Here is a 27,122-nt window from a genome sequence, read left to right as displayed (position 1 = left end):
ATTTCTCGAGCTGATTCTCTTTGATTTTCATGGCGGTGAGCTTCTCGGAGTTACAGCAACTCTCTCTCTTCGCCGATCTCATTGCTTTTTTGGTGATTCATCTCGTTTCCGTCTTATCGCGAATCTTGCTTTCGATCTTCCGCTTCTTGAGCTTGTGATTTCATCTGATTCGGCTTCGTTTCTTCTTCAATCATGAGTTCTGCTGCTGCGAATCCTCAGTTCTTGGACCATTACGAAAATCCATATTATCTTCACAGTTCTGATCATGCTGGACTGGTTCTCGTTTCCGATCGTCTTTCTTCCGGTGCGGAGTTTCATTCTTGGAAGCGCTCGATACGTATGGCCTTGAATGTTCGTAATAAGCTTGGTTTCATCGATGGTACGATTCCTAAACCTCTTGATAGCCATCGTGATGCTGGATCTTGGTCTCGTTGCAATGATATGGTCACAACTTGGATTATGAATTCTGTTTCAAAGAAGATAGCTCAGAGTCTTCTTTATATGCCTGCTGCTGAATCGATTTGGAAGAATTTGTTGGTACGATTCAAGCAGGATGATGCTCCACGAGTGTATGAGATTGAGCAACGATTAGGGTCTATTCAGCAAGGTTCTATGGATGTAACAACGTACTATACAGAGCTTGTCACTCTATGGGAAGAGTACAAGAACTTCATAGATCTTCCTGTTTGTACATGTGGCAGATGTGAGTGTAATGCTGCTTCTTTGTGGGAGAAACTGCAGGAACGTAGTCGGGTGATGAAGTTTTTGATGGGGCTTAATGAGTCTTATGATGCTAGTCGTCGTCAGATCTTGATGATGAAACCCATTCCGTCTCTTGAAGATGTCTTTAATATGATCACTCAAGATGAGAGACAGAAGAGTATCAAACCTGCTGTGAAGAGTGATGCCGTGATATTTCAAACGATGGGTTCTCCTTCTGAGTCTGTACCTACTGATGCTCCTGTTCTTGCTGCTGCTCAACATGGTTATCGGCCCAAGCAGCGCCCTTTATGCACTTATTGTGGTCAGTATGGTCATATTCTACAGAAGTGTTTCAAGATACATGGCTACCCTCCGGGGCATCGCTTTCATGGTCAAACTCCAAGAGGATCTTCTTCACAGTCAATGGCTGCACGAGGACAGCAAAATCAGAGTGGTTACCCTCGTTCTCACCAACAGCACCAACCTCTGCAGTATCCTCCATCTAACACGGTTGCTAATGTCACTAATGTTCCTCTGATGGGTTCTTCCATTCCATCATCTTCAAGCTTGGATGTTAATCGTATGAGTCAAGATCAAGTACAATACATTCTTCACCAACTTCAAGCTTCTGTTCGTCCTCCTGAGTCTTCAGTTCAGAATCAGCATGCTACTATCACGGAACATGGTCACATGGCTGCTCAATCCTCTTCTGGTATCATTCTTTCTTTATCCTCAAACCTTCGTTTTGAAAACAATATACTTACCTTCAACCATCACTGTCTTTCATCCCTTTATAATGCCCTGCCTAGTGGTTCTTGGATAATTGACAGTGGGGCCACGACGCATGTCTGTTCTGATCTTGCGCGTTTCAGTGATCTTTCTACTGTCACTGGTGTCACCGTGTCTCTCCCGAATGGTCACAAAGAGCCTATTAGTCATATAGGCAGCATCATAGTTTCACCAACTATTACACTGCATAATGTGCTTTATGTGCCATCTTTTCGTTTTAATCTCATCAGTGTGCGTTGCTTACTTGTTGATAATAATTCTTCAGCTCACTTTTATGTTGATCATTGTTTGATTCAGGAATCTACTGAGGGATTGATGATTGGTAGAGGGTCTATTTTCAACAATCTTTACGTCTTAGATACAAATGTTTCTGCGTCTCCTACTATCTGTGCCTCTTTGTTGGATGATGGTCAACTTTGGCATCAACGTCTTGGGCATGCTTCACTGGCCAAATTGCTTCATGTTCCGGGTATAAAAGCATTGCATAAAACTTCTCTGTCTGCTGTAGAAAACTGTCCTGTGTGTCCTTTAGCTAAGCAACGACGCTTACCATTTGTTTCCCATAATCACATTTCTTCATTTCCTTTTGATTTGGTACACATGGATGTATGGGGTCCTTTCTCAGTAGAGTCTACAGAGGGTTATAGATATTTTTTAACTTTGGTCGATGACTGTACTCGTGTAACATGGATCTACTTTCTAAAGAATAAAAGTGATGTTTCAAAAGTTTTTCCTGCTTTCATTCAACATGTTCATTTGCAATATAAGGCCAATATTAAATCCATTAGAACTGATAATGCACCTGAACTCGCATTTACTGACCTTGTTTGCAAACATGGTATGATCCATCAATTCTCGTGTGCTTATACTCCTCAACAGAACTCTGTTGTTGAGCGTAAGCATCAGCATATCCTGAATGTAGCTAGAGCATTGTTGTTTCAATCTAAACTTCCGTTGATCTATTGGACAGATTGTGTTTCTACAGCCGTGTTTCTTATAAATAGAACCAGGGTTCTAAAACGCGGACGCCTAGCCGATTAAGCGTCCGACTAGGCGCTCGGCGCGGGTCTTCCACCGCGATTTGGGCCAAATCGGCTCAATAACTCGGCTTGCCCTAAAACTGCACTTAACTGACGAAAATCGGGCCACAAGCAGGCCCATTTCGACTTGGAAATGCTGAGCGAGCTTGACATGTATATATAAGGGACCTCAACAGCTCTTGTTCTCTTGGTTTGTCGATGTGGGACAAATTTAAGTAGTTTTTAATTTTTTTTTTCTTAAATCACACTAATAAAAAGAAATGAAAAGACCCCTCTGCTAAGGATTCGAACCCATTACCTCTTAAACATCAAACGAATCCCAAACCATTGGACTACGATGTATTTATGTTTGGATTTCAGTAGTTTTTACATATGTTAGTACATATACGTATATTTATAATCAAAAAGTACAGATAATTACTCCCCGAGTACTCTCCGATTAATCTCCGATTAATTAACAACTCGCTAGGCGTACACCAACCGCCCGACTCACGCCTAACGCAATCTCAAACCTGCAATAGAACACCTTCTCTTCTTCTTGATAAGAAAACACCATATGAGAAACTGATGACTAAACAACCTAACTATTCTTTTCTACGTTCTTTTGGCTGCCTCTGTTATGTGTCAACCTTAGATAAAGATCGTCATAAGTTCACACCTAGAGCTGATTCTTGCGTTTTTCTTGGTTATTCATCTGGCTACAAAGGTTATAAGGTTTTGAATATAGATACACATCAAGTTTTTGTCTCTCGAAATGTTGTTTTTAAAGAACATATTTTCCCGTTTCATACGCTTAATGATTCAATTCCATCTGATGACCTGTTCTCAAAAACAATTTTACCAATGTCTACTCCTGTTGCATTGGATTCAATTCTTCGGATTCATCCTGTTACTTTACCATCATCATCTGCATCTGCATCATCTATTGCATTGCCTCATGTGACTACTTCTCGAGAGACAGGGCCATCTGTGACAGGACAGAGTCAACTTCTACGCACAAGACCACAACGGACTGCTCGAACTCCAGGTTATCTTTCTGAGTACCATTGTTCTTTCATTCATCATACTCCTCTTCCTTCTTCATCTTCTCTATATCCTCTTGCCTCGGTTGATACTTGTTCTTCCTTAAAACCCATTTATCAACAATTTCTCCTTTCATATTCTATTGACCCTGAACCTACAACTTTCAAGCAAGCCATGTTGTCGCCAGGGTTTCGAAAAGCTACTGATGATGAACTGCAGGCTATGGAAGACAATAGAACTTGGGATGTTGTGTCTCTTCCTCCAGGGAAGAATGTTGTGGGATGCAAGTGGGTTTTCACAACAAAATACCGAGCTGATGGAACTGTGGAGAGAAAGAAGTCACGCTTAGTGGCAAAAGGATACACACAACAAGAGGGTGTTGATTACACTGACACTTTCTCACCTGTTGCCAAACTTGCTTCAGTCAAGCTTCTCTTAGGTCTTGCTGCTGTTAAAGGCTTGAAGCTCTCTCAAATGGATGTCTCGAATGCCTTTCTTCACAGTGATCTAGATGAAGAGATTTATATGAGCTTACCTCAAGGATACACTCCTCCTCCTGGTACAATCTTGCCACCTAATCCGGTTTGTCGATTGAACAAGTCCATTTACGGTCTTAAACAGGCTTCCCGACAATGGTACCACTGTCTTACTGATGTGCTATTTGCTGCGGGTTATGTTCAATCTCCATCTGACAACACTCTGTTTGTTCGTCGATCTGGTGGTTCTTTCACTGCAATTCTCATATATGTTGATGATATAATGATTGCTAGTGATGATGATTCTGCAGTGAAGATTCTTAAAGATACACTTCATCAACATTTCAAAATCAAAGATTTGGGGGATTTGCGCTTCTTCTTGGGTCTTGAGATTGCTCGTTCTGCTGCTGGCATCTCTGTATCACAGCGCAAGTATGCTTTGAATCTTCTCTCTGATGCTGGCTTGTTAGCTTGCAAACCGGCTTCGGTTCCGATGGATCCTGTCGTCAAACTCAGTATCAAATCAGGCACTCTCTTGGATGATCCTACTCCATATCGTGCTTTGATAGGACGTTTGTTATATCTGACGATTACAAGGCCTGACATCACCTATTCTGTTCATAGTTTGAGCCAGTTCATGTCAGCTCTTACAGATGTTCATCTTCAGGCAGCTCATAGGATCCTTCGCTATATCAAAAACAATCCTGGTCAAGGTATTTTCTACTCTGCTTCATCTGAACTATGTCTTAATGCTTTTGCTGATTCTGACTGGGGAGCTTGTCCGGATAGTCGTCGTTCAATCACTGGTTATTGCATATATCTTGGTAGCTCCTTGATCACCTGGAAGTCTAAGAAACAGGATGTCGTCAGCAGAAGCAGCACAGAAGCAGAGTACCGAAGCATGGCTCATGCGACTTGTGAGCTGTTATGGTTTCAGCAGCTTCTCACGTTTCTTGGTGTCACAGTCACAACGAAGGCGAAGCTCTTCTGTGACAGCAAATCTGCGATCTACATTGCTACAAATCCGGTGTTCCACGAACGTACAAAGCATGTAGAGATTGACTGCCATACTGTACGTGTCAAGTCAAGAATGGCTTCCTTCGGTTGATGCACGTTTCAAGCTCAAATCAACATGCTGACATCCTCACGAAACCACTTCAACCTGGTCCTTTCACATCTATCCTCACTCGTATGTCCACTTCAAGCCTCTTCACTCCATCTTCAGACTCCATACCTTCCACTTCATCGGCTTGAGGAGGGCGTATTAGATGATATATATGCTGGTTAAGTATTATACCGATTGGTTAGCTCTGGTTTAGCTTCCTTTTACTAAACCAAGGCACTATATATATCAGACCATTGTAACAAACTTTTAGCTAAGAAAGCTTTAATTGAAAACATTCAATACATGTCATACTTATTATTCTCCTCAGCCGAGTCGTACATGAACTGCATGTGAAGCAAGAGTACAAGAAAGCCAGCGTTGGATGTGTAAAACAAGTAACTAGGAACCCCGAACTCGTCGGCCACGTCGATCATGCACGTGCAGTACATGTCGACCACGAATCCAGCGAGACGAGGGGAGTCAGGTCGAGTCCATTCGAGGAGTTTCGCAACCGCGTCTTTGACCAGTGGCTTAAGAATTTGGACGTGGGAATCAGTCGCCGTTAGCTCGGTGGGGTTTTCTTCTCCGGAGATTACTTCGTAACGGAGACTGGTATTGGATGCGGCGGTGAGGGAGGCGATCGTAGAGGCGGTTTTGGAGTTGAAAGATATGATGATTACTGTGATGGAGAGGCGGTTGTCTTCATCGAGTAGTCGCTCCACCATCTCCACAGTGGCCATTAGATGACCAGTTGCCGGAGAAGGAATGAATATCAGTTCCATTTTCATTTTGTTATTTCTATTTTGGTGTGTTGTTATCAATTCTAGAGAGGAGATAAGAAGATAAGAGATAATAACAGTGGGAATTTTTTTTTAAAAAAAAAAAAAAAAAAAAAAAAAACAAAAAAACAGTGGGAATTTTTATGTATTGTGATTTTATTTGTAGTCCACCGTCAGAGATGTGTTCATTGGTGAATTTTCGAAATCATGTTTGACTTGTTTGTTTCTATATACAATTTTACTTTCGTATGTGGTTCTTCCAACAAGTTAATTTCAATAGTCTTTTAGAGGTTTTTTTGCTAAAAATCGTTTCGAGGTTAGAGAGGTAAGGATGATATTGATCCCCCATACCACGTTAGATCTTCACATTGTGTTCAATTATGTTCGTAACCATGAAAAAGGTGCTTGTACTATATACTACTACTATATATGAACCTATCTCCACTTTAAACTTCAAAGTATAGTAAAAAGAATTGAGCGTTCTATTTGGGCCCTATCACCGAAGAACAAACATGCTCCAGTTCCTTACCATTGAAACGATATTATTGGTCACGTCTTTAATAAACTTTTGCAAAGCAATCAACGATGATCCACCGTCTATTAAAATCACACGATATTTTAACTCTGGACAAAATATCCTTAATTTGAGTTCGATTTGATATATATATATATATATATATAAAAAAAATTTCTATTCAACCCAAAAAGTTAAATATCTTAACTTTACAAAACAAAACAAAACAAATACTAACATGTGATATCCATAAAAACTAAGTAAATCATAAATATTAATTTTTTTAACAACGAATGTCCGATCCGATCCATTATATAAATTATTATATTTTATATAAATTTTACAATATTTTAATTTATTAAATTGGTTATTTTAATTTTTAAATTTGAAAAAGTTAATATTATTTTTATTTATTGTAATAAAATATTAATATTTCATATTATATTTGTACAGATGGAATAAAATATCCTCAAAAATTATAATTATTCTGAATATCTGGACACAGATCAAATCGAATAACTGATTATCCAGATAAAATGAATCGGATCACAAATGCCAAAAAAAAATCTAAATATCCAATATGTGTCCAGTACTGCACATTAGGCCTGGAACTTTTATTTGAGATCTGGATTCGATCCGAGATCCTATCCAGATCCGATCCGAAAATTTGGATATCCGGAGAGACCGAATCCGGATCTGGATACTAAAATGTTGGATCCGTCAAACGGTCAAAGCCAAATACGGATCCAAATATCTTGATTTTTTACTCCGGATATCCGGATCCGTAAATTTTATTAATAATCATTTCAAAAATAGTAATATCTATATATAAAAACTAATTTTATTTAATATATTTTCATTTTATAATAGTATATATAAATTTTATGTAAATTTTGTAATATTAAACATACAAATAATTAAAAACATTAGATATATTTTTATTTTTAAATTATTGTTAATATTTTATATATATTAATATTATTTTTATTTATTTTAAGGATCCAAATCCGGATCCAGATATTCGCTGGATATTATAATTTTTAGAAGGATATCCGACACCCGGATAAAGATAGTAAAATTATTGATCCGCTGGATAAAGATCCGGATAACTTAAAATTGTCCGGATACCCGATCCGTCCCAGGCCTACTGCACATCATATCCTCTGGTTAACTTTTTTTTTTGTCCTATGTCCTTAAAAAGGGAAACAAACATTATGTAACCAGAACGAGTCAGCTCTGGAGGTAAAAGGGTTGCGGCTGTAACTTCCGCCATCCGGGTTTGATTTATGCTAGGAATGACTATTATAATGTTTGGGTTCCCGACAAAAAGGTGAAAACACCTTTATGTTTTACACAAAAAAACAAGTATATCTTATTATATAAAGTTTGGTTATTTAAAGTTGCTAATTAACATGATCGCGACATGTATCAATAAATTTTTAAAGATTGTGACATGTGTCAAAATATGGTATAGTTCTATTTTATTTACACTTACTTTTAGAATTTTAGAAAACGAAAAATTACGATTAAATAGTATTCTACAATTATATGTTGTCAATTAAAGATACTCAAGAAAGAAAATTATCAAAGAAAAATATGAACTTTTCTTTAAAAAAATAAACAAAAACGAATTATAAATCATACAACTACAAGAAATTATTTAATAAAAATCATAAAGAAAACTAACGATAAAATAATATTCCTTTTAAAAGCCTAAACAAAAGAAAGTGCAGAAGTATTCCTATTATTATTTATAAATAACTAACTTTCATTTGTAATAGATAATTGTAGGTTAAAAAAATATAACCCAAAAATAGCTACAAATATTTCACATCTATATTTAGGATTAATCTTCCTCATATTATTTTTTCAAACACACAATAGTATCTACAAGAAAAATATTACATGAGTATTTTCTTTAAATTTCTTGATACAACTAATTTTTTTTTCCTTATTACATCTTATGATGCTAAAGTAATTTTACTGATTATGATGTTAATTAAACATAATTGTTTTTATTGAAATAAGTTAGCTGTATAAACAAAAACGAATTATAGTATCCTACAAATACAAGAAACTGTTTAATGAAAAATACTAAAGAAAAACTAATTAAAAAATAAATAAGTTTCCTTTTAAAAAAGTCTAAATAAAATAAAATTGTAAAAGTAATATTCTTTTCTTAGAAATAGCTATTTTTCCTTCTTTATAGATAATTTTGTGTTAAAAAAACTATAAACCAAATGTAATTTCAAATGTTTTGAATGTGTCAAAAAAAACCTGCAACTATGTGAAGAGATTTGTAATTTTTTTTTTCCTTTTTTTTTTTGGATGAAATGTTAAATTTATTGATCATCTTGGAAATAAGAGTTTATGTACATCTATAAGGAATATCCTAACTGAACCTTATTGAAAAAATCAACAAATTAGGGAACATATGAAAAAATTTATAGTGCCTCCGCAAGAGCTCTAAACCGCAGGTCACAACTGGTGGGGGTGAGATTCAAACCATCTGCACATGAGACCTCTCATTTTTTTTTTCCTTTTCATATCTTAACCAAAGAATTTGCTATTTTAAGTTTATTTAATATAATTTTTAAATTTAAAATTTTTAAGATAAACGTTATACTAAAATTATTTTATTAACAAAGAAGTTTTTTTAAAATATTATTGATATTGAAAAAGACGAATTTTGAAAACATCAACTTTTAAAAATAGTTAATATTAACTGGGAATAATTATTTGATAGTAATTTTATTTTCTAAATACTAGACAAAATATAATTGTAAATATAGGTAATATTAATTTCATTTTCTAAAACTTCAAAACTATAAAGAATATTTGATAGTTGTTTTCATTTTTGAAAAAATTCTAAACAAAAGAGATTTGTATCATATTTTTAAGTCATAACCAAAATAGAATTGTAAAAAGTTATTTGGTAATTCTTTTTAAGAGATAATTTAATGATGAACATGATACTTAAAATTATTTAATTAACAAAAAAAGTATAAAATAATATTGATACGAATTGTAAAAATAATAATTTTAAAATTATTTAATAGTAAATAGAACTAATTATTTTCTAGCAAATTTATTTTTCTGAATTTCTAAACAGAAGATAATTGTAAAAAGTTATATGATAGTAATTTTCCTTTTCTAAAATCGTAAACAAAAAATGTAAAAGGGTATTTTATAAAAAACAATTCACTGGAAGTAAAAAAGAGATTTATAAAATAATTTTTTTTCCTTTTTTAGAAATCCTAACAATAAAAAATTTAAAACTTAATTAATAGTAATTGTTTAAAAAGAAATTGATGACAAGTATGATGCTAAAACTATTTAATTAACAAAAATAAAAAATTAGGAGTTGTTGTGATTGGTATTAATATGTATTTGGTAATATGAAAATCAATATATATTTTATGTCTGGACATAGGAAGTAGATTATTATTATTATTATTGTCACACTAAGTGATATATGTAGTAAGTGATATATGTGTGTTTGTTAAAAACAAATCGATCTTCATCGTCATTTGTTTTTTTTTTTTACTATGTAATATTTTTTCTACTTCATTTTTAATTAAAATGTTATTACATAAATATATTATTAAGAAATAATAAATTAATAAAATTATTAAATATCATATAAGTTAATAAAACATTAATAGTACATAAAAGTGTATAATATTGTCATTGACTCGATTGGCCTTAAGCAACTTTCAATTTTTTTTTTCATTGTAATTCTTATTTCGATTTGGGTGCGGTTTAAAATTTTAAATATGAGTATTTTCTCTAGACCTAAGTACAAAGTTAATAACAATTTACATATTCATCATGATTATAAAATACAAATATTAATTGGAACTTATGTATGATAATGAGTTCTTAATTATAAAATAAGTTTCACATAACATATGTAAAAACAATCCTAAAAGGGCAATTCTCATAAATAGACCATTTTCAAGTTTTGGTCACAAAAACAGACCACAAGGAGGAAAATGACCAAAATGTTTCATTTAATAGGAAAAAGAACACTAATTGATATATAAAAAAATAAAAAAAAATTAAAAAAATAATAATTTGTTTGATAGTTTTAGATTATATGTTTTCAAATTCGAACTTTAAAAAAAAATTGATTTTTTTTTGAATTTTATTTTATTTATTTTTTTTCAAATTTTCTTTTTGTAATTTGAAAATACTTTTTGAAACTATTTTTAATTTTTTTATTTTCAAATTTTTAATATTTATTTTTTATTTTATAAAATTTTAAACCCTAAGGTTTGGATTAGTTAAACCTAGGGGTATAAGTGTATATTTACCTCTTTAATGAAATATTTTGGTCATTTTGATTTTTAAAGTCTATATTTATGATATAATTTTTTTTAGTACTATCTTATAGTATTTCCCATCCTAAAACTATAAAATATTATTTTTATATTTTTTTATTAAATTAATCATCAAACAAAACCTGTTGTAACGCAGGTGCTCAAGTATCTATAGCCAAAATAAATATTGGTGCCTAGAGGAATTGCACACAAAAATATGGGCCTTTAGTCGGCCTAATATGAAAGGGCTAAGATTTTAACTATTGGGCTGTGTTGGAAGCAAAACCCTAAAAAGATGTTGTAGCGGCTACTCGGTAAGGAAAACCCTAATGCGCCTGTGTCGTATAAATATGGTTCTTCTTCTAAAATAAATTGAAACAGCATAGCTGCTTGCTTCTATATATTTTCTTTCTGCTTAGCTTTACAATGAACAGTAGGAGTTCTTTTCATTGTTTTCTCTGGGGTTATATTGATTTTGTTTTTTGGATTTGTGGCGGGTAGGAAGAAGGGATATGGTGATGAAACGAATAATTTCGTGGACTAGAGTTTCCGATCTGGGCTCTTCACCCAGTAGTTGACGATACATCCCTTGGCTGTCTGAGTATCCCTCTTCTTTACACTCCCGCCTCCACCACAATCATATTTGCTTTTTTGACATTCTTTTTAGATTAGCCGATGAGGATAAAAACAATTATCTTAGCGGATTTCAGTGAGGTTTTAAATCAATGATCTGAATTGTTACACACACTGAGGCTGTTTTTATTTGATAAATAATTTGAATCGTTTCTCTGATTTATTGTTTTGATGCGATGATGATGAAACTGCACGGAGGTGCACGAAGGGCAGTGGACAAAACATAAACTGTTTTGCCGTGAGCTCTCTTATTTAAACGACTTCTCCTTCCACTGAGCATTAATTAGATATTTTCAATTTGTTCTTTATATTATGGTATATATGGTGGAAAGGAGGCGTCTTTTACCAATTCTGAAGGATAAAAACAGTTCCTTTAGGTATAATGGCATTGACGCAATATTGATTTGTGGTATATCCTGATCATTTGGCCTTTTCTATGTTTTTTGATCCTGGAAATGCCTCGCATATTATCTCTTGCACTTAAGTTGTATACATTGCCATTGGTTGATTTCTAGCATACCTCCTCATTAAAGTGATGTCAACTTAGTTTGTAATTTCCTCACTTGTTGATGAGTAAGTAACACTAAAAGCTTTATGAATGAGACTCAAAGTTACTGATTTGAACCTGGATCCGCATGACCTGATTCTTCACTTTCAATGTCATGACCTAACATTGACTTTCAACCTTTTAAAAGTTACGGAACTTGTCAAATTTAAAATATGTTGATCTGAATAAAATAGTACTAGATCTAGTGTTGTAGCCAAATTTGATAAAATTCACAACTGTAGGCAGGCATATTTGGCTAAACTGTAGTGATCTGTGAGATTGGTGAGCTTTGAGAACCACTCCGATGGGTAATTGATGACCAACAATTCACAAGAAAAGACTAAGAATGAAATTTTCGAAAGCTAATTAAGTTGATTAGAGGAACCCGCATAAATTCTTTCAGTGGTTATATGAGCTGGATGATTGATCTATGAACAGATTGAACAACAAAAAGATACTAAGTGACAACACAAAGCAATGATTGTGAAAAAAGACCCGTCTGGCTTGGTGGCTGGCTTGTTTAGCCTTTTTTATTTGGCTTTCTATTATTAGTTTGAGTAAGAGACAAACGGTAAAAAAAATTACCGAGGAATAGTTTGATTACAGAATTTAAAATTAACAAAGATTTGGTGTATGGTTTTAGTAGAAGTCTGTATGTACTAATTCCAAACCGTTTTCATGTTTAAATGTAAGAAAATAGCCGATTTCCTCAAACATTAGAGAAGCTATAAAACACGCATCCAACTTTTGTTTCTTTTTTGAATAAGATGTTAAATTCGATTCAAAAGAAATACAGCATAGCTATTTTTTTTTTTGGCTCAACATTAACTTTTCATTAACCTAACTGTTTAGTACAATCAAATTGTAACCACATTGCTTTAGCAGAGATTTTAACCACTTGTGATCTAATGGATGAAGATATAGTATCACCTAGGCTCACTCATTTGAAACCTACGTTACCTTATCAATCATCCGATCACTTAAACCACCATGAGAACAAACTCATTTTACCACAAACAATCAAAATGAGTTGTCTCTTACACCACACTATTACAGGGACATAACTAAAACCTGAAACTAAGCTCTAAACGATGAATACAAATAAGACCGAAGCCAGCGATCACCGTTTGATTGGAATTAAGACCTTGGATCATACCGGCTCAACACCGAGGCGCATGTTCCTCACTCAGGCCCGCTTTAGGTTGCAGTCAATATCCCAAGCCTTATTCAGCGGATGCAAAACCAGTGAATCGATTTTAATGGGTTTGTACCTTGCTTGGCAATTTCGTTTCATAACAAAATAGGCTCCCCACCAGATTGGTGCTTAAACTACCACCAAGGACTTCTCCATCTCATGATTCATGGGCTTGATCCTTAACAGAGCCGCCGGGACAAGACTAAAACTCCACCAACAAGTTGAGAAGCTTCAAGTAGCCTGGAATGAAGAAAAGCGGGTACGGATAACAGAACCACCGGAGCTCTTCCAACAAACTGCATAAGAACAAAGAAGCTTCGGGGAATAACAGCCAAAAAACGATCTGTCATCGTCGAAACAGATCGGAGCGGCCAAGGGAAAATTGCTCCGACCCAGTTCCAAACCCTAAAAGCCGACCTCCGATGAACGGCCATCTTCCTGACTCAACTCGCCATGACTCCAGAGGCCCAGGAACCACCTGTGACAAGCATCAAGCAGCCAAATCTGAGATCTGAAGAACTGAAGAGACCAGAGACCATATGCATCTCGAAGAGGGGAAGAGGCGTCGTCAAAGGCAAAGGAAAAAAGGAGATTAAGGGAAAGAAGCGGGTCTCCGGCGGCGTCGACTCCGCGGTCGACGCCGGAAAGGAACGGCGGCGATTAGGGTTCTCTAACTCTCTCTCTCTCTCTCTCTCTCTTGACCTGTTTTTGTGTTATACAACATAGCTTTTTTGTTTCTTACTTGTTTTTTTTAAACGACAAAAGAATAGAAAAATTGTGTCTTCGATCCATTCTTGAAACGCCATGTCCAGTCTCTTGTCCAGAGTTCGAACGGAGGTAGTTCTATTCATAGTTGAAAAACAACTTACTTTGATCTTGTCTTGAAGTAATTTTTTCCTAATCTCAGGCTCATGGGATTCTACTAGTGATGCAATGGAAGCAAGAGCAAGTTGGCCAATGTAGTCCTCAAACAACTCGCTTCCAAAGAGCATGCCAAACACAGCTGCAGGATCCATTGCATCCCTGCACCAAAAAAAAAAAAAAAAAATTGACATGAGTATGGGAATAGCAATTAAGCATTAACACCAGTCACATGATATATACTTTTAAGCGAAAGAGAAACTTACTGTTGAACACCTTCTTTGCCATAGTTATCATAGGCAGTTCGCTTCTCGGGATCGCTAAGAACATGGTAAGCTTCACCTCGTGCTTTCATTCACATAAGCAGTGTTAAAAGTATTCGAGAGTGAATTTAAACAAGTAATCCTAGTGAAGCAAACTTATAAGGTAGCATTTTGTCTCATGATTAATCACCTGAAAGTTTTTAGCAGCTTGAGGATCATTAGGGTTCTTGTCTCGATGAACTTGCCTTGCCTGCCCACATTAAAGAAACAAAAAAATAAATTGATCTTATAATCATAACCAAAAACTTCCAAATTTGGGATTATTTCTATATAACGTTTTGTATGATCTGATTTCGACATATAATTTACATAACCAAATCTACGAATCTAAAGCTATGTGACAAGAAGATACTACTTAAAACTCAGGAGAGATCTAAAATTGTGATGATAAGACAGAGAAGGGGAAGAGGTAGTGTTACTTTGATATAATAAGCTTTCTTAGACCATCTCCAATGGTTTACTCTATTTTTCACTCTAAAATAGAGTAACTCTATAATAGAGTTTGAGTTTAATCTAATGGAACTCTATTTTAGAGTAAAAAATAGAGTGATGAACAAAAAAATAAAATAAATTACTTTATATTTAGAGTAAACCTATTTTTTACTCTATTATAGAGTGAAAAATAGAGTACCATTGGAACATTTTTTACTCTAAACTTTATTTTAGAGTGAAAAATAGAGTGAGGGTTGGAGATGCTCTTAATCTCAGCAGCTGAGGCATCAGTCTTGACGCCTAACACGTCATAATACTCACTCTCCTTCACCATTCCCTCAACCTCAAATCTTAAAAAGGAAGGGATACTGATAGACTGTAGTTATCTATTACTTATAAATCCCAAACTCGTGTATTGAATAAGAATGAAGAAGTGTTTACAACTTTGTATCTCAACAATGAATCACTCTCATCACGAGTTCATCACCATCGACTGGAAACAGAGGACTCATATTGTCTCTCTACAATCACATACAAAGCATAAGCATAACAAACTAACGACTTCTCTATTTAACTTGAGCTCCTCACTTCTCTTCCGTAACTGCAAAGCCTCCATCTCAAACCAAGGGTCTTAGACTTTCTTATTCTTCAAAGACTCCTTCTCAACCCACAGGTTCTCCATTTGAAATATTTCCCTCGCTTTCCTCTGTCACCTTCTCCTTTCCCCTCAACTTCTTACGTATATAAACTTTCCTGAACCTATCAATACTTCCCCCAACGAAATCCAGCTTGCCCTTAAGCTGGTAATCAGTAAAACTGGTCACAAATTCCAGATAGAGAACCCACGAGTTTTCCAACGAAGAATGTCCCTTCCACTTGACCAACAACTCCAGCTCACCCTTCGCATCATAACGTTTCTCTAGAATATCCTCAGGAACAACTGGTTCCTCCGCCTCCGTCAAACTCCCAGGAGGTACTTCATCACTCTGATCATGAGAATCCAATGCCAACTTCAACTGTGATATATGAAATACCGGATGAATCTTGGCACTTCGAAGTAACTGCAACTTATAAGCTGTGGCTCCAATACGCTCAAGCACTCTGTATGGACCATAAAACTTCACAGCTAACTTCTGACACACTCGATTCACCACAGACTTCTGTCTATACGGTTAAAGTTTCAGAAACACCATATCTCCAACCTTCAACTGAACATCCCTCCTCGATTTATCCGCTTGTGACTTCATAATTTCTTGAGCTCTGGCTAATGTTTGCTTCAAAAATAACAACATCTCATCTCGTTCCCTTAAGGCTCTCTCCAACTCGAAGTTATTCGTAGAACCTGATTCAAAACGCAGTATTGATGGAGGATCACGACCATACACAATCTTAAACGGAGTCGTCTGAATAGACATGTGATAGGTCGTGTTGTACCAGAGTTCTGCCCATGCCAAATACGACTACCATGATTTCGGATGTGAGGAAGAGAAACATCTCAAATAAGACTCCAAACATCGATTCAACACCTCAGATTGTCCATCTATTTGAGGGTGAAAGGCAGTACTATACTGCAACTTAGTTTCGGTGAGACGAAACGCCTCCTTCCAAAAGGAACTGAGAAAAATCTTATCCCTGTCAGACGTGATACTCTTCGGAAACCCATGTAGACGAACAATCTCCTTCACAAATTTTTTTGCCACATCCAATGCAGTAAACAGATGTTTAAGACACACAAAATGCACAAATTTGCTTAAACGATCAATCACCACCATAACCGAATTGAATACATTGGAAACGGGAAGCCCCTCCACAAAATCTATATTAATATCTTTCCAAATCTGCTCCGGAATAGGGAGAGGTTGTAAAAGACCAGCTGAAGATAAGGTTGAATGTTTGTGTGTTTGGCAAATGACACAAGCCGCCACATACTCTCGAACTTGTTTATACATCTCCTTCCAATAGAAGGAACATTGCACTCTCTTCAAAGTCTTTAACGCCCCAGAATGACCTCCCAATTTACTATCGTGAACCTCACGTAAAATGTCAGCAATGAATCTTGAAGTCTGTGGAATAACAAGACGCCTCTTCGACCACAACTTCCCATCCACCTCAGTATACTTCCTAGATTGCAATTCCCCACTACGCAGTTTCTGAATAAGAGCTTGTATCTTTGTATCATCGTCAATTTCCTATATATCTTCCCATTGAAGAGCAGTAGGAGACATCAAAGACAACAACAACAATGCAGCAGACATACAACGAGATAAACCATCTGCGGCTTTGTTTTCAGGACCTGGTTTGTAGAAGATATCAAAATCAAATCCCAAAATCTTCGTTAACCATTTCTGATACTCGAGATTAACTTCTTTCTGCTCCAGTAGAATTTTTAAACTTCGCTGATCGGTATGAACATGAAACTTTCGACCGAAAAGGTAATGTTTTCATTTTCTTATAGCCATGACAATCGCCATTCCGTGGAGTAAGAGTGTGACTGAAGAATGCGATAGGCCTTTTATTCTGCATTAGAATGGCTCCCAACCCATAACCTGAAGCATCTGATTCGATCACAAACACCTGAGAGAAGTCAAGTAGAGCTAACACTGGAGCACTGACCATTGATTTCATCAACTTATCAAAAGCTTCCTGAGATTCTGAAGTCCACGCAAACTGATCTTTTTTTAACAACGAAGTCAACGGTCGAGCAATAGTGCCATAATACTGAACAAAACGGCGATAGTATCCCGTCAAACCGAGGAAACCACGTAGTTGTTTCGCTGTCTGAGGACTTGGCCATTGAGTCATCGCCTCCGTCTTTGCTGAATCAGTAGCTATCCCTTGTTCAGATATAATATGACCCAAATATTCCACTTTTGGTGCCGCAAATGTGCATTTCTTCTCATTAGCAAATAATTTCTGATCACACAACACCTGTAACACTTGTCTAAGATGATCCTCATGCTCAGCATGGTTCCGACTATAGATCAAGATATCATCGAAGAAGACCAAGACGAAGCGGCGAAAAAATGGCTTGAACACTTTATTCATCAGAGCTTGGAAGGTAGCAGGTGCATTAGTCAATCCAAAAGGCATGCCTAAGAACTCGTAATGTCCTTCAATTGTTCTGAATGCAGTCTTTGGTATGTCTTCCTCCACCATCCTGATCTGATGGTAACCAGAACGTAAATCAAGCTTGGTAAAGACCGCAGCGCCGTGTAATTCATCGAGTAACTGATCAATTACAGGAATTAGATATTTATCCAATACAGTGGTCCGATTTAGTGCTCTTTAATCCACACAAAACCGTGATGAGCCATCTTTCTTCTTGACCAGTAGAATCGGACAAGAGAAAGAGCTTGTGCTTGGTCGTATAATACCCGCAGCTAACATATCTGTAACCATCTTTTCCAATGTGACTTTGCTAGCATGGGGGTATCGGTATGGACGGACAGAGACCGAAGATACTCCAGGAAGTAAGTTGATCGCATGTTCTTGACCACGAATTGGTGGTAGTGTAGTCGGAATGGCGAACACATCGCAAACTCCTGAAGTAAATGGGAGAATTATTCACGAACTTCTGGAAATGGAGATGTTGCTATAGAAGTAGCAAGTAGCGCTTCCCTTCCTGTCTTGCTACTCGTATAGAATGGTTTCAATGACTTGAAAGAGAACTTGGTGCAATGTAACTCCTTCTCGCCTAACAAAGTCACCTTGTTCCCGTTGTAGACAAACGACAAGACTTGTTCCTTCCAGTCTACCTCGCATTTGCCTAACGTTTCAAGCCACTGAATACCGAGTATCACATCTACATTCCCCAGTTCAAGAGAGATGAAGTCACTTGTGCAGTTGGTTTGATTTAATTAGAACGAAACAGCTTGGCATACTTCCAATGCGTTCACAGTCACTCCATTTCCCAACAACACGTTCAAGATACTATCCGCAGAAACTTTCAAACATAGCTTGTTCACAACGTCAGGTGTAATGAAGTTGTGAGATGCTCCACTATCAAGCATGACTATCACCTCTGTATTGTTTATGAAACCTCTCATCTTCGTAGTCTTCGGAGAGTCAATGCCCAAATAAGAATTCAATGATAACGTATGTAGAACTTGTTGATTCGATGAATCATGGAACTCTTCTTCCTCCACGGAATCCATTACTTTCATTTCTAATCCGTTGATCACCGTAAGTACTCGTAACATTCTATTTGGACACTCCATTTTGTGAGCCTGGGACCACGGTGCTTTGCACTTGAAACAGATCTTATCCCTTCTCATGCGATCAAGTTATGCATCAGAGTGTAAAAGACGTGGTCTCACATAGTTACATTGCGATTGTGTGTTCTCCTTGTTTACTGTCGAGTCGCTCTTCTGAGTTTCCGTCTGTGGTTTACTCGTATATGACGCAGCACGAGTTCCCGACGTCTGTCTTTGTTAGCCTCCCCACCCTTCACCAGCGGCCGAGCTAATCACGCTACAGAACGTCGTGCTCTGCATTCTTAGCACCGCCAATTTGTGTTGTGTAAGAGTCAATGGTTCCTTCATGCGAATCACCTCTTTCATATCAGGTTTGCGACCATTAAACAATATTTTGATCAAGTTCTTTTCATCCACACCTGTCACTTGGTTCCTCAGAACTTCAAACTCATTCACATAATCTGCAATATCTCCTTCTTGCTTCAGTCGAAACAATCTTGCTGCTGGATCATTATCAATAGCACCACCAAATCTGTCCAACATTCGCTGAGTAAATTGCTCCCAATTGACAAACGGATCATTCATCAGTTTGCCGTTAAACCACTGCAGTACCGAACCTTCCAGACTCAGTGATACCAGATTTAACTTCTCTTTTTCATTGTAGTTACCAAACCTGAAAAATCTTTTAACACGAGAAATCCAATCGAAGGGCAAAGCACCAGAGAACACATGCATTTCAATTTTACGCAGCATTCTATCCCGATTCGCAAGAGTACCATCGATTCCCCGATAACCTAACTGTGTTGGAGATCTTCCCGTTTCAGGTAAAGTAATCGGTACCTGATCAGTATTGTTATCCGAAGTAGATGCTACCTCCTTCCCTTGACGTTGAGTGAAGACGACTGAGTTCTCCAATCGAGTCAATACATCCGTGATATGGTTCATCTGCTTCTCTATAGCTTCGAATCGTCCCGTCGAATCAGTCGCTAACGTTTCGATCGTCTTCTCCATCGAATCGAATCTTGCCGTCGTTGCGCGTTCACTCCGAGTTAGCTTATCGTAGTTGTGCTTCGCCAGCTCCATTTCTTCTTGAATCTGCTGAAGATCCACCGATTTTGAAGCTTCCGTTGCTATCATCTTCTCCCGATCACCTCCGTTACGTGTTTCCACCATCTCAATGCCTCGCGGTGGTTCCGATCAAGTTTCTCTGTACCAATGATAGACTGTAGTTATCTATTACTTGTAAATCCCAAGCTCGTGTATTGAATAAGAATGAAGAAGTGTTTACAACTTTGTATCTCAACAATGAATCACTCTCATCACGAGTTCAGCACCATCGACAGTCTCATAGCGACTGGAAACAGAGGACTCATATCGTCTCTCTACAATCACATACAAAGCATAAGCATAACAAACTAACGACTTCTCTATTTAACTCGAGCTCCTCACTTCTCTTCCGTAACTGCAAAGCCTCCCTCTCAAACCAAAGGTCTTAGACTTTCTTATTCTTCAAAGACTCCTTCTCAACCCACATGTTCTCCATTTGAAATATTTCCCTTGCTTTCCTCTGTCACCTTCTCTTTTCCCCTCAACTTCTTATGTATATAAGCTTTCCTAAACCTATCAGATAAACACCAAAACGTAATACTGTTCTGAGATTCAATAAGCAACAAAATAAAAGCTTGTGGAGATGCGAAACAAACGGTTAAAATTTTATTACAAATCTTGAAAAAATTGGAGGAATTTAGGAAAATGAAATAATCGAACTGGAACACTCTAAATTAAAAATCAGAGGAAGACAGAGACTTACAAGCAGAAAAGCGAGGAGGAGATTGATTGATCTGCAGATGGATTGCAGATTTGGCAAGTTTATAATAAAACAGACATAGTGATTTTGTTTATAAAAAAAAAACAGACAGAGTGATTTAAAAAATTTAAAACTTCATGTGCGAGCCACGTGTCCCTAAGGATTTATCTGGGCCCTATGTTACAAATACCTCGTACAAATTGGAAATCTTATTTAGACCCATCAGCCAGCCCACTAGGGCTCTGACAAATATGTGGAGCATTGGGTTGTGGTTTACCTTTTGGTTTACACTTTACACCAGCCCTCTCGCACTGGTGCAGCAGGTTGATCCAGGGCTGGGCCTGGATACAAGCCCATCAAGCATTTGCTTGAGGGCCGATCGGTATAAAACAAGTTTGGGGGCCAATTCTCATGAAGATTAGGTAGCAGAGATGGTTAAAGATGCTATTATTTGAGTTTCACTTGTTGGGTGCCCTGGGTTCGAGTCATGGGTATAGCAGTTCTGGTTCAAATTTTTTTTTCTTGCTTCTAGCCTGCCAAATGTCAGGTACGGCCCTGGGTTGATCATTAGTATATATTGCTTAATGACGATGACGATGACGATGACGATGACGATGATGATGATGATGATGATTTTTGGAATTCTTATAAAAGTGATATGTAAACTATATTATGATAAACAAATTATTCTTTTTGTCCGTGATCTAAGATGAATTAGTAACAATCTTTTAATTGAGATGAATTAGTCACATATCTCCAGTTCGAGTTGTAATTTGGGTTTGTATAAACAACGGTTCAAAATGTCTTATAGTTGCGGAATATTTTGTTGGGATAGCATCTAAATAAATAGATTAAAAAATATTAGAGCACTACTTTATGCATTTCTCCGACTCTATATAAACCCATAGTGTTGAGCTTTCATGTTGAACCACTTGATCATACTAAGCAAGTAGAAAGAGAAGAAAAAAAATGGCCAAGTCGTGCACTCTTGTTTCTCTCCTCTGCATCTATTTCCTTCTCTTTTCTTCAACTGGTCAGTGTGGTTTAATTATATTTCTTACAATAATTTGGTAATATACGTACGTACAACTGATTAGCTAGATAGATTTCATTATTAAGTTCAGTAATAATGTTGTTGATGCGATTATAACTAAACCCGCAGGTTTGAAGGCGGTGGTGGAGGCTGAGGTATGTCAAAGGTACAGCGGTTCCTGGTCGGGAATCTGCCTTTCGTCGAGCAACTGTAATACCCAATGCATTGAAAGGGAACACGCTAAATATGGAGCTTGTCACTCTGATGACAACGGTTTAGCTTGCTTCTGTTATTTCGACTGCTAAAGAATACAAGCGCTTGTGTTCCGAATCTAAGTTGTTTCTTTCTAAAACTCAATTAATATATATGCATTCTGTCGTTATTTCCCTTGGCATCGTTGGTGTTGTGTTTTTTATTTCTTCCAAAATAATACATATTATCATGTGTAACTGTACCCTTAGATTTGAACAATTTGCTTCTGCTTTACGTTGCATGCGTGATATGTACTTATGTAATAAAACTTATCAATGAGAGTTTACTATCATGTGACTTATAAGATTTGCATTCAGTAGTCAGTTCTTACTATACACATGTATTAAAGAAAGGAAAGAAAACTGCCATTTTGAAAAACACCCAGAACTTCTTCTTAAACTAATCTGCTGGGTTTATTAGCGCCATTATACTGCATCATGTACATACGTTTGGTTCGTGATAAAACTTATCTACAATAAAGAGAAGGTTACTGAATCTGCAGAGCTAATACTCATAACTTCTTCTTGCTGTGTATATATATATATATATATATATATATATATATATATATATATATATATATATAGTCCGCGAACAACTAGTGAAGCACATTCAAAAATTGACTTTGTTCAAGTTTTCGCTATAGTCCTTTAACGATCTATGCGTTGCGTTTTACGTTTGGTTGAATAAGTTTTCTTTTTGTTATTGTGGTAAATAAATGAAAATGGTTAAATATGGTCGTTTAGTTCTTAAGCTGTATAGTTTACTTATTTATATATGTATACTAGGGTCGGCCTGTCATACGGGCGGGATATTAGTTAATTTGATATTCATTAAATGCTCGAGTTAAAATTTGTTTTAACATTCAAGAATTTGGTTATCTGTTATGTGTTACTTATTAGTATGCGATGGTATAGTTGTTTTTCGATTATTCTTGCTTTAGTATTGTATCAAATTAACTAATTGTCCAACTCATAATTATAGATGTACAAATGTGGATTTGTGATAAAGTTTGATGACAATACTGTTTTTTTTAATTCTTATTCATAGTGGAGTGTGCATGTGTCAGAAAGAGGCCTATAACAACTTTTATGTTTTTGCGTATGGATTTAAATATATATTATTTTGTATAATGCATACTTGCTCTACAACATTTGCTTGTAGACTAAAAAAACTGTTTTCTATATTTTTAAAAGAGAAAATATTTAGTCTAAAATATAACATGGACATATGTATTGACTATATATAGAAGTTGAGTGTTATTTTAAAATGACATATGTATAGAGGTTTTTCAACCATTACTTCACTGGCACAAAACATTTATAACTGTAAATACCTTTTTTTAAAAGCAAAACTAATAAAAGCGTGTACAACAAATGTATTTTGATATATATTATATGCATCAAGTTATAAAGGTTGGAAACATTGTAAAACTGTTTGGAGCAAAATTTTTAACTTCACGATCGTCAATTCAGTGTCGGCCATGGCCACAAGCAAAAGAAGCATGGACTTCCAGCCGACACGATAATAAGTATTTTTGCCGCCACATATTTATAAAAAGTGACTTTAGCCTAGTGGTTCTAAGAGATATTACGAGTGCTAGAGGTGTTGGGTTCAATAACCCCTGATTGCATTCATTTATTTTGGTCCCAAATATAAAATGAGACACATGTCACTCCCATAACACACGATTTGATGACGTGGCATCACATGAAAGAAGCGAACATATTTATAGATAGACTAGGTGTTTTGCCCGCGATGCAGGCTTAAACATTTTCATAAATTTTTGAAAAAAAATTTGTACACTATTTTCATTACTAAAATAAATCTTAAAATAACTCAATAATATTTAATTATATAATTTATGTTTTTAGATTTTGGATAATTCAATATTATATTTTTAATTATATAATTAATAATTTTATTTAATTAATATTTAGTTATATAATTTATGTTTTTAACTTTTTACTTAAAGACTTTTTCAGATAACAATACAATATATACAGAAATTATCTCTTTTTAAAATTATATTTTCAGATTTTGGATAATTTTTACTATTGTTAATTTTAATCAATTATCTAATCAAACAAATTAAAATTTTGTTTTTATTTTTTAATTTAGTTATGCATTTTATTCATTAAGGATATAAACGTTATTAACCGCTTTAACTTTTAACGTGAGAGCTCGATTCCAAAAATTTACTTTGCAAATAATAATATAGAAAGAAGCGAACATATTTATATATAGATAGATTCGTAAAGTTATGTCATTAAAACGTTTTGATGTAAAAACTTGACTACGGCTTGTTCTTTATAAGTTTAGAACAAGCCAGTTATTTAGATTCAATGCATTCTGAAAAAAAAGTTTATCGGGTAATTGAGTGGGAGCTAAGGTCCCCCCAATACACACAAAAATCCAGCTGTTGGAGCTAGTTTAATACTGGATAAACACAGCTGCCAATTACGTTCTACCACTTATTTAAATCAACCAATTAAGGATCACCAAGACGTTGGACCACACAACTCATGCATACACTACAAGTAACTTTCTGGGGTATCTGATTAGTTAAAAAAGTTACATTACAAGAAGATTAAAACCCATGTGAATGTGGTTAATTAAGAACTTGGTGCACACTTTGAAGATTCCTTACAACGGATCATGCGGGATTTGTTTACGTCGGAAACTTGGAAGTGAACTTCTTAAAATAATTGTTTGGATAAGATCAAATCAATGTGGACGATTTTTCTCAAATACTGTGGGATGCATTAACATTATTTCATTTCTCTTATGTATAACTAAACTAAATGTTTTGTCCGCACATGCAGACATAATTTTTTTATATATACTTACTAATAAATATACTAACAGTTTAAAGATCAAAATTTTTAAATAAACACTAAATTTATACTATTTTTTTAATTTTTCAGTTTCTTAATTTTTAACTTTTATTGATTTTAAAAAATATTTTTTATAACAACATTAATTTATTATTTTAAAATATATTTTTATCTCTAACAGTTTGTATTATATTGATTTATAAACAATGATCTAATTAATTAATACCGTTGAAAATATTATACTATTGATTTATAAACAATGATCTAATTATACTATTGATTTATAGACAATGATATGTAAATACAAATTAATATTGTGAAAATATTCTTTTTTGGATAGAATTCCATTCCCAATAAAAATATTTAGAAAATAAAAAATAAAAAAAAATCAAATTTTCAACTTAAATAACAAATAAATGTTATTCTTACAACTGGATAATAAGAATAAAAATGAAAATACCATGAAAAATCATGTTAACAAACAAATATATATCAAATTTATTGTTATTGCTTATCTACCTATTTTTAGTATTTTAATACTAAAATAAGTTTAATCATTTAAAAAATATATGCCATGACATATTACGTTTTCGAAAAAATATAAATCAATTTTTATTTTTCTAAATTTTTTTTTAATATTTTAGTCTGATGATAAATCTAATTATATTAAATATAAATAAATAATAATTATAAAAACTAACAAATAAGAAAGAACGATGTAGATAAATACAAAATGAATACATGAAATTATCTTCTTTTTTTTTCTTTTAAACAAGCTTTCCATTTATTTTTTGAGATAATTTTTATATTATTTATTTGTTATCAGTTAAATAATAAATTATATAATTATTTATTAAAGATATCAAAACTTTAATCAGTCTAATTAAAATTATTTATTAAAATTAATGACTCATTCTAAAATCATGGATACATGACAAATAAGTAAATTAACTTCTCAACTAATAGTATAATAATAATTATTAAAATTAATGATTCATTCTAAAATCATGGATACATGACAAATAAGCAAATTCACTTATCAAATAATAGTATAATAATAATAATAATAGATATCTTGAATTTCATTGTCCGCTGTGACCAATCATGTAAGCTAGACATTATGACCACCAGGCCCGTCTTAGGCCCTGTTATACAAAAAAAAATTTAGGTCCATCTTTTCATACAATTTTTTTAAATGAGAGCCATAAGCCTAACTGAAAAAAACAAAAAATGAAATGGGTCATGTGCAAATGCACCTCTAGCACATGATCAGCGTCGGGCAGGGCCGGGCCTGATGACCACATGTATATATATATATCATCACAAAAGGTATTAGATTATGATTGTAAAATGTACAATTAATAAAAACCACGCTCTAAACTTCATTGTCATTTGCCAATACATACATTTCAAAACGTGCATATATGACGACCAACACACATGTAAGCATGTTCAAACAAGACGACCGGGAGCTCGTGGTCAAATGGTAAGGGAATAAGTTTGGGATATCATTACATTTTAAGTTTGATCCATCTACCATACGAAATTAAGTCACATTTTCCTGGTTACCTTATACGCAGAGCCGTGCCTAGTATGTATCAGAAAAGGCTTTTGCCTCAGGCCCCCTTCAAAATATAAAGATTTTGGGGCTCCTAATTTGTAAAATATGTTGTAGTGTAGTGGTTGCTTGAGGTATCGATGTGCACATGAAAGGCAACTTCGACTCTTCCCCGTTCAAGAATTGTTTTTCTTTTAGAATCATGCTTCTTATAAATAAAAAATATGTTAAAAATACTATATTGTTTTAAAATTTGCCTTGAGCCCCACTTACCCTACGCACGCCACGGATATAGACTACTGCTTTTAGGTCCATTTGAATATGTACACGCATGACGCATCCAACTTTGCATTGTTCTATGTTCTTAAATAGATCACGTCAGCCAAAAGAAAATCAATCATGTATACATGAAGCTAAACCTTAGCTGAAATTTGCAGATAACACACGGGGTAAACCAACTTTTCTGAACTGCCCGCAGAAAAGGCTTTCACATCACCTCACAACCACCAGAACAATGAAACAAATAGCATATGAACTTGCTCACATTTTTACAATGAAACCTCCAATATCAAGAGAATTCAGAAATATGTACTTCCCTTTGTGGTGCTTTCTACTTAGAACATCCAAGTACTGAAATACTTATTCTGCTTTTGTCGCTTATCTTTCTTTCCTCTCAGACGATCCTGTTTAACCAAACGGCA

At 35.0% G+C, this 27,122-nt stretch overlaps 1 protein-coding gene, 2 long non-coding RNA genes and 4 other non-coding genes across 7 annotated transcripts; all 7 read left to right on the top strand.

Moving 5' to 3' along the window:
• Positions 1-192: 192 nt before the first annotated feature.
• On the top strand, positions 193-2,532 carry LOC108871895. The gene has a single exon (XM_018658920.2). The coding sequence runs from the start codon at positions 193-195 to the stop codon at positions 2,530-2,532; it is 2,340 nt and encodes a 779-aa protein (XP_018514436.2).
• An 8,111-nt stretch (positions 2,533-10,643) lies between these two features.
• Positions 10,644-14,513, top strand: LOC103869141. The gene is made up of 2 exons (XR_004458169.1): positions 10,644-13,962; positions 14,033-14,513. It is a non-coding gene; the product is annotated as an uncharacterized LOC103869141 (long non-coding RNA).
• On the top strand, positions 11,257-11,359 carry LOC117134504. Its single transcript, XR_004458689.1, has one exon. It is a non-coding gene; the product is annotated as a small nucleolar RNA Z157/R69/R10 (small nucleolar RNA).
• LOC117134510 lies at positions 11,420-11,506 on the top strand. The gene has a single exon (XR_004458695.1). It is a non-coding gene; the product is annotated as a small nucleolar RNA R11/Z151 (small nucleolar RNA).
• Positions 11,554-11,664, top strand: LOC117134511. Its single transcript, XR_004458696.1, has one exon. It is a non-coding gene; the product is annotated as a small nucleolar RNA Z152/R70/R12 (small nucleolar RNA).
• LOC117134516 lies at positions 11,728-11,853 on the top strand. The gene has a single exon (XR_004458701.1). It is a non-coding gene; the product is annotated as a small nucleolar RNA snoR80 (small nucleolar RNA).
• A 6,252-nt stretch (positions 14,514-20,765) lies between the features above and the next one.
• Positions 20,766-22,325, top strand: LOC103869138. The gene is made up of 2 exons (XR_633153.3): positions 20,766-21,774; positions 21,904-22,325. It is a non-coding gene; the product is annotated as an uncharacterized LOC103869138 (long non-coding RNA).
• Positions 22,326-27,122: the final 4,797 nt, after the last annotated feature.

Source organism: Brassica rapa, chromosome A05, assembly GCF_000309985.2.
Source record: "Brassica rapa cultivar Chiifu-401-42 chromosome A05, CAAS_Brap_v3.01, whole genome shotgun sequence".
Classification (NCBI taxonomy): Eukaryota; Viridiplantae; Streptophyta; class Magnoliopsida; order Brassicales; family Brassicaceae; genus Brassica; species Brassica rapa.
This window is presented reverse-complemented; position numbering and strand designations above follow the sequence as displayed.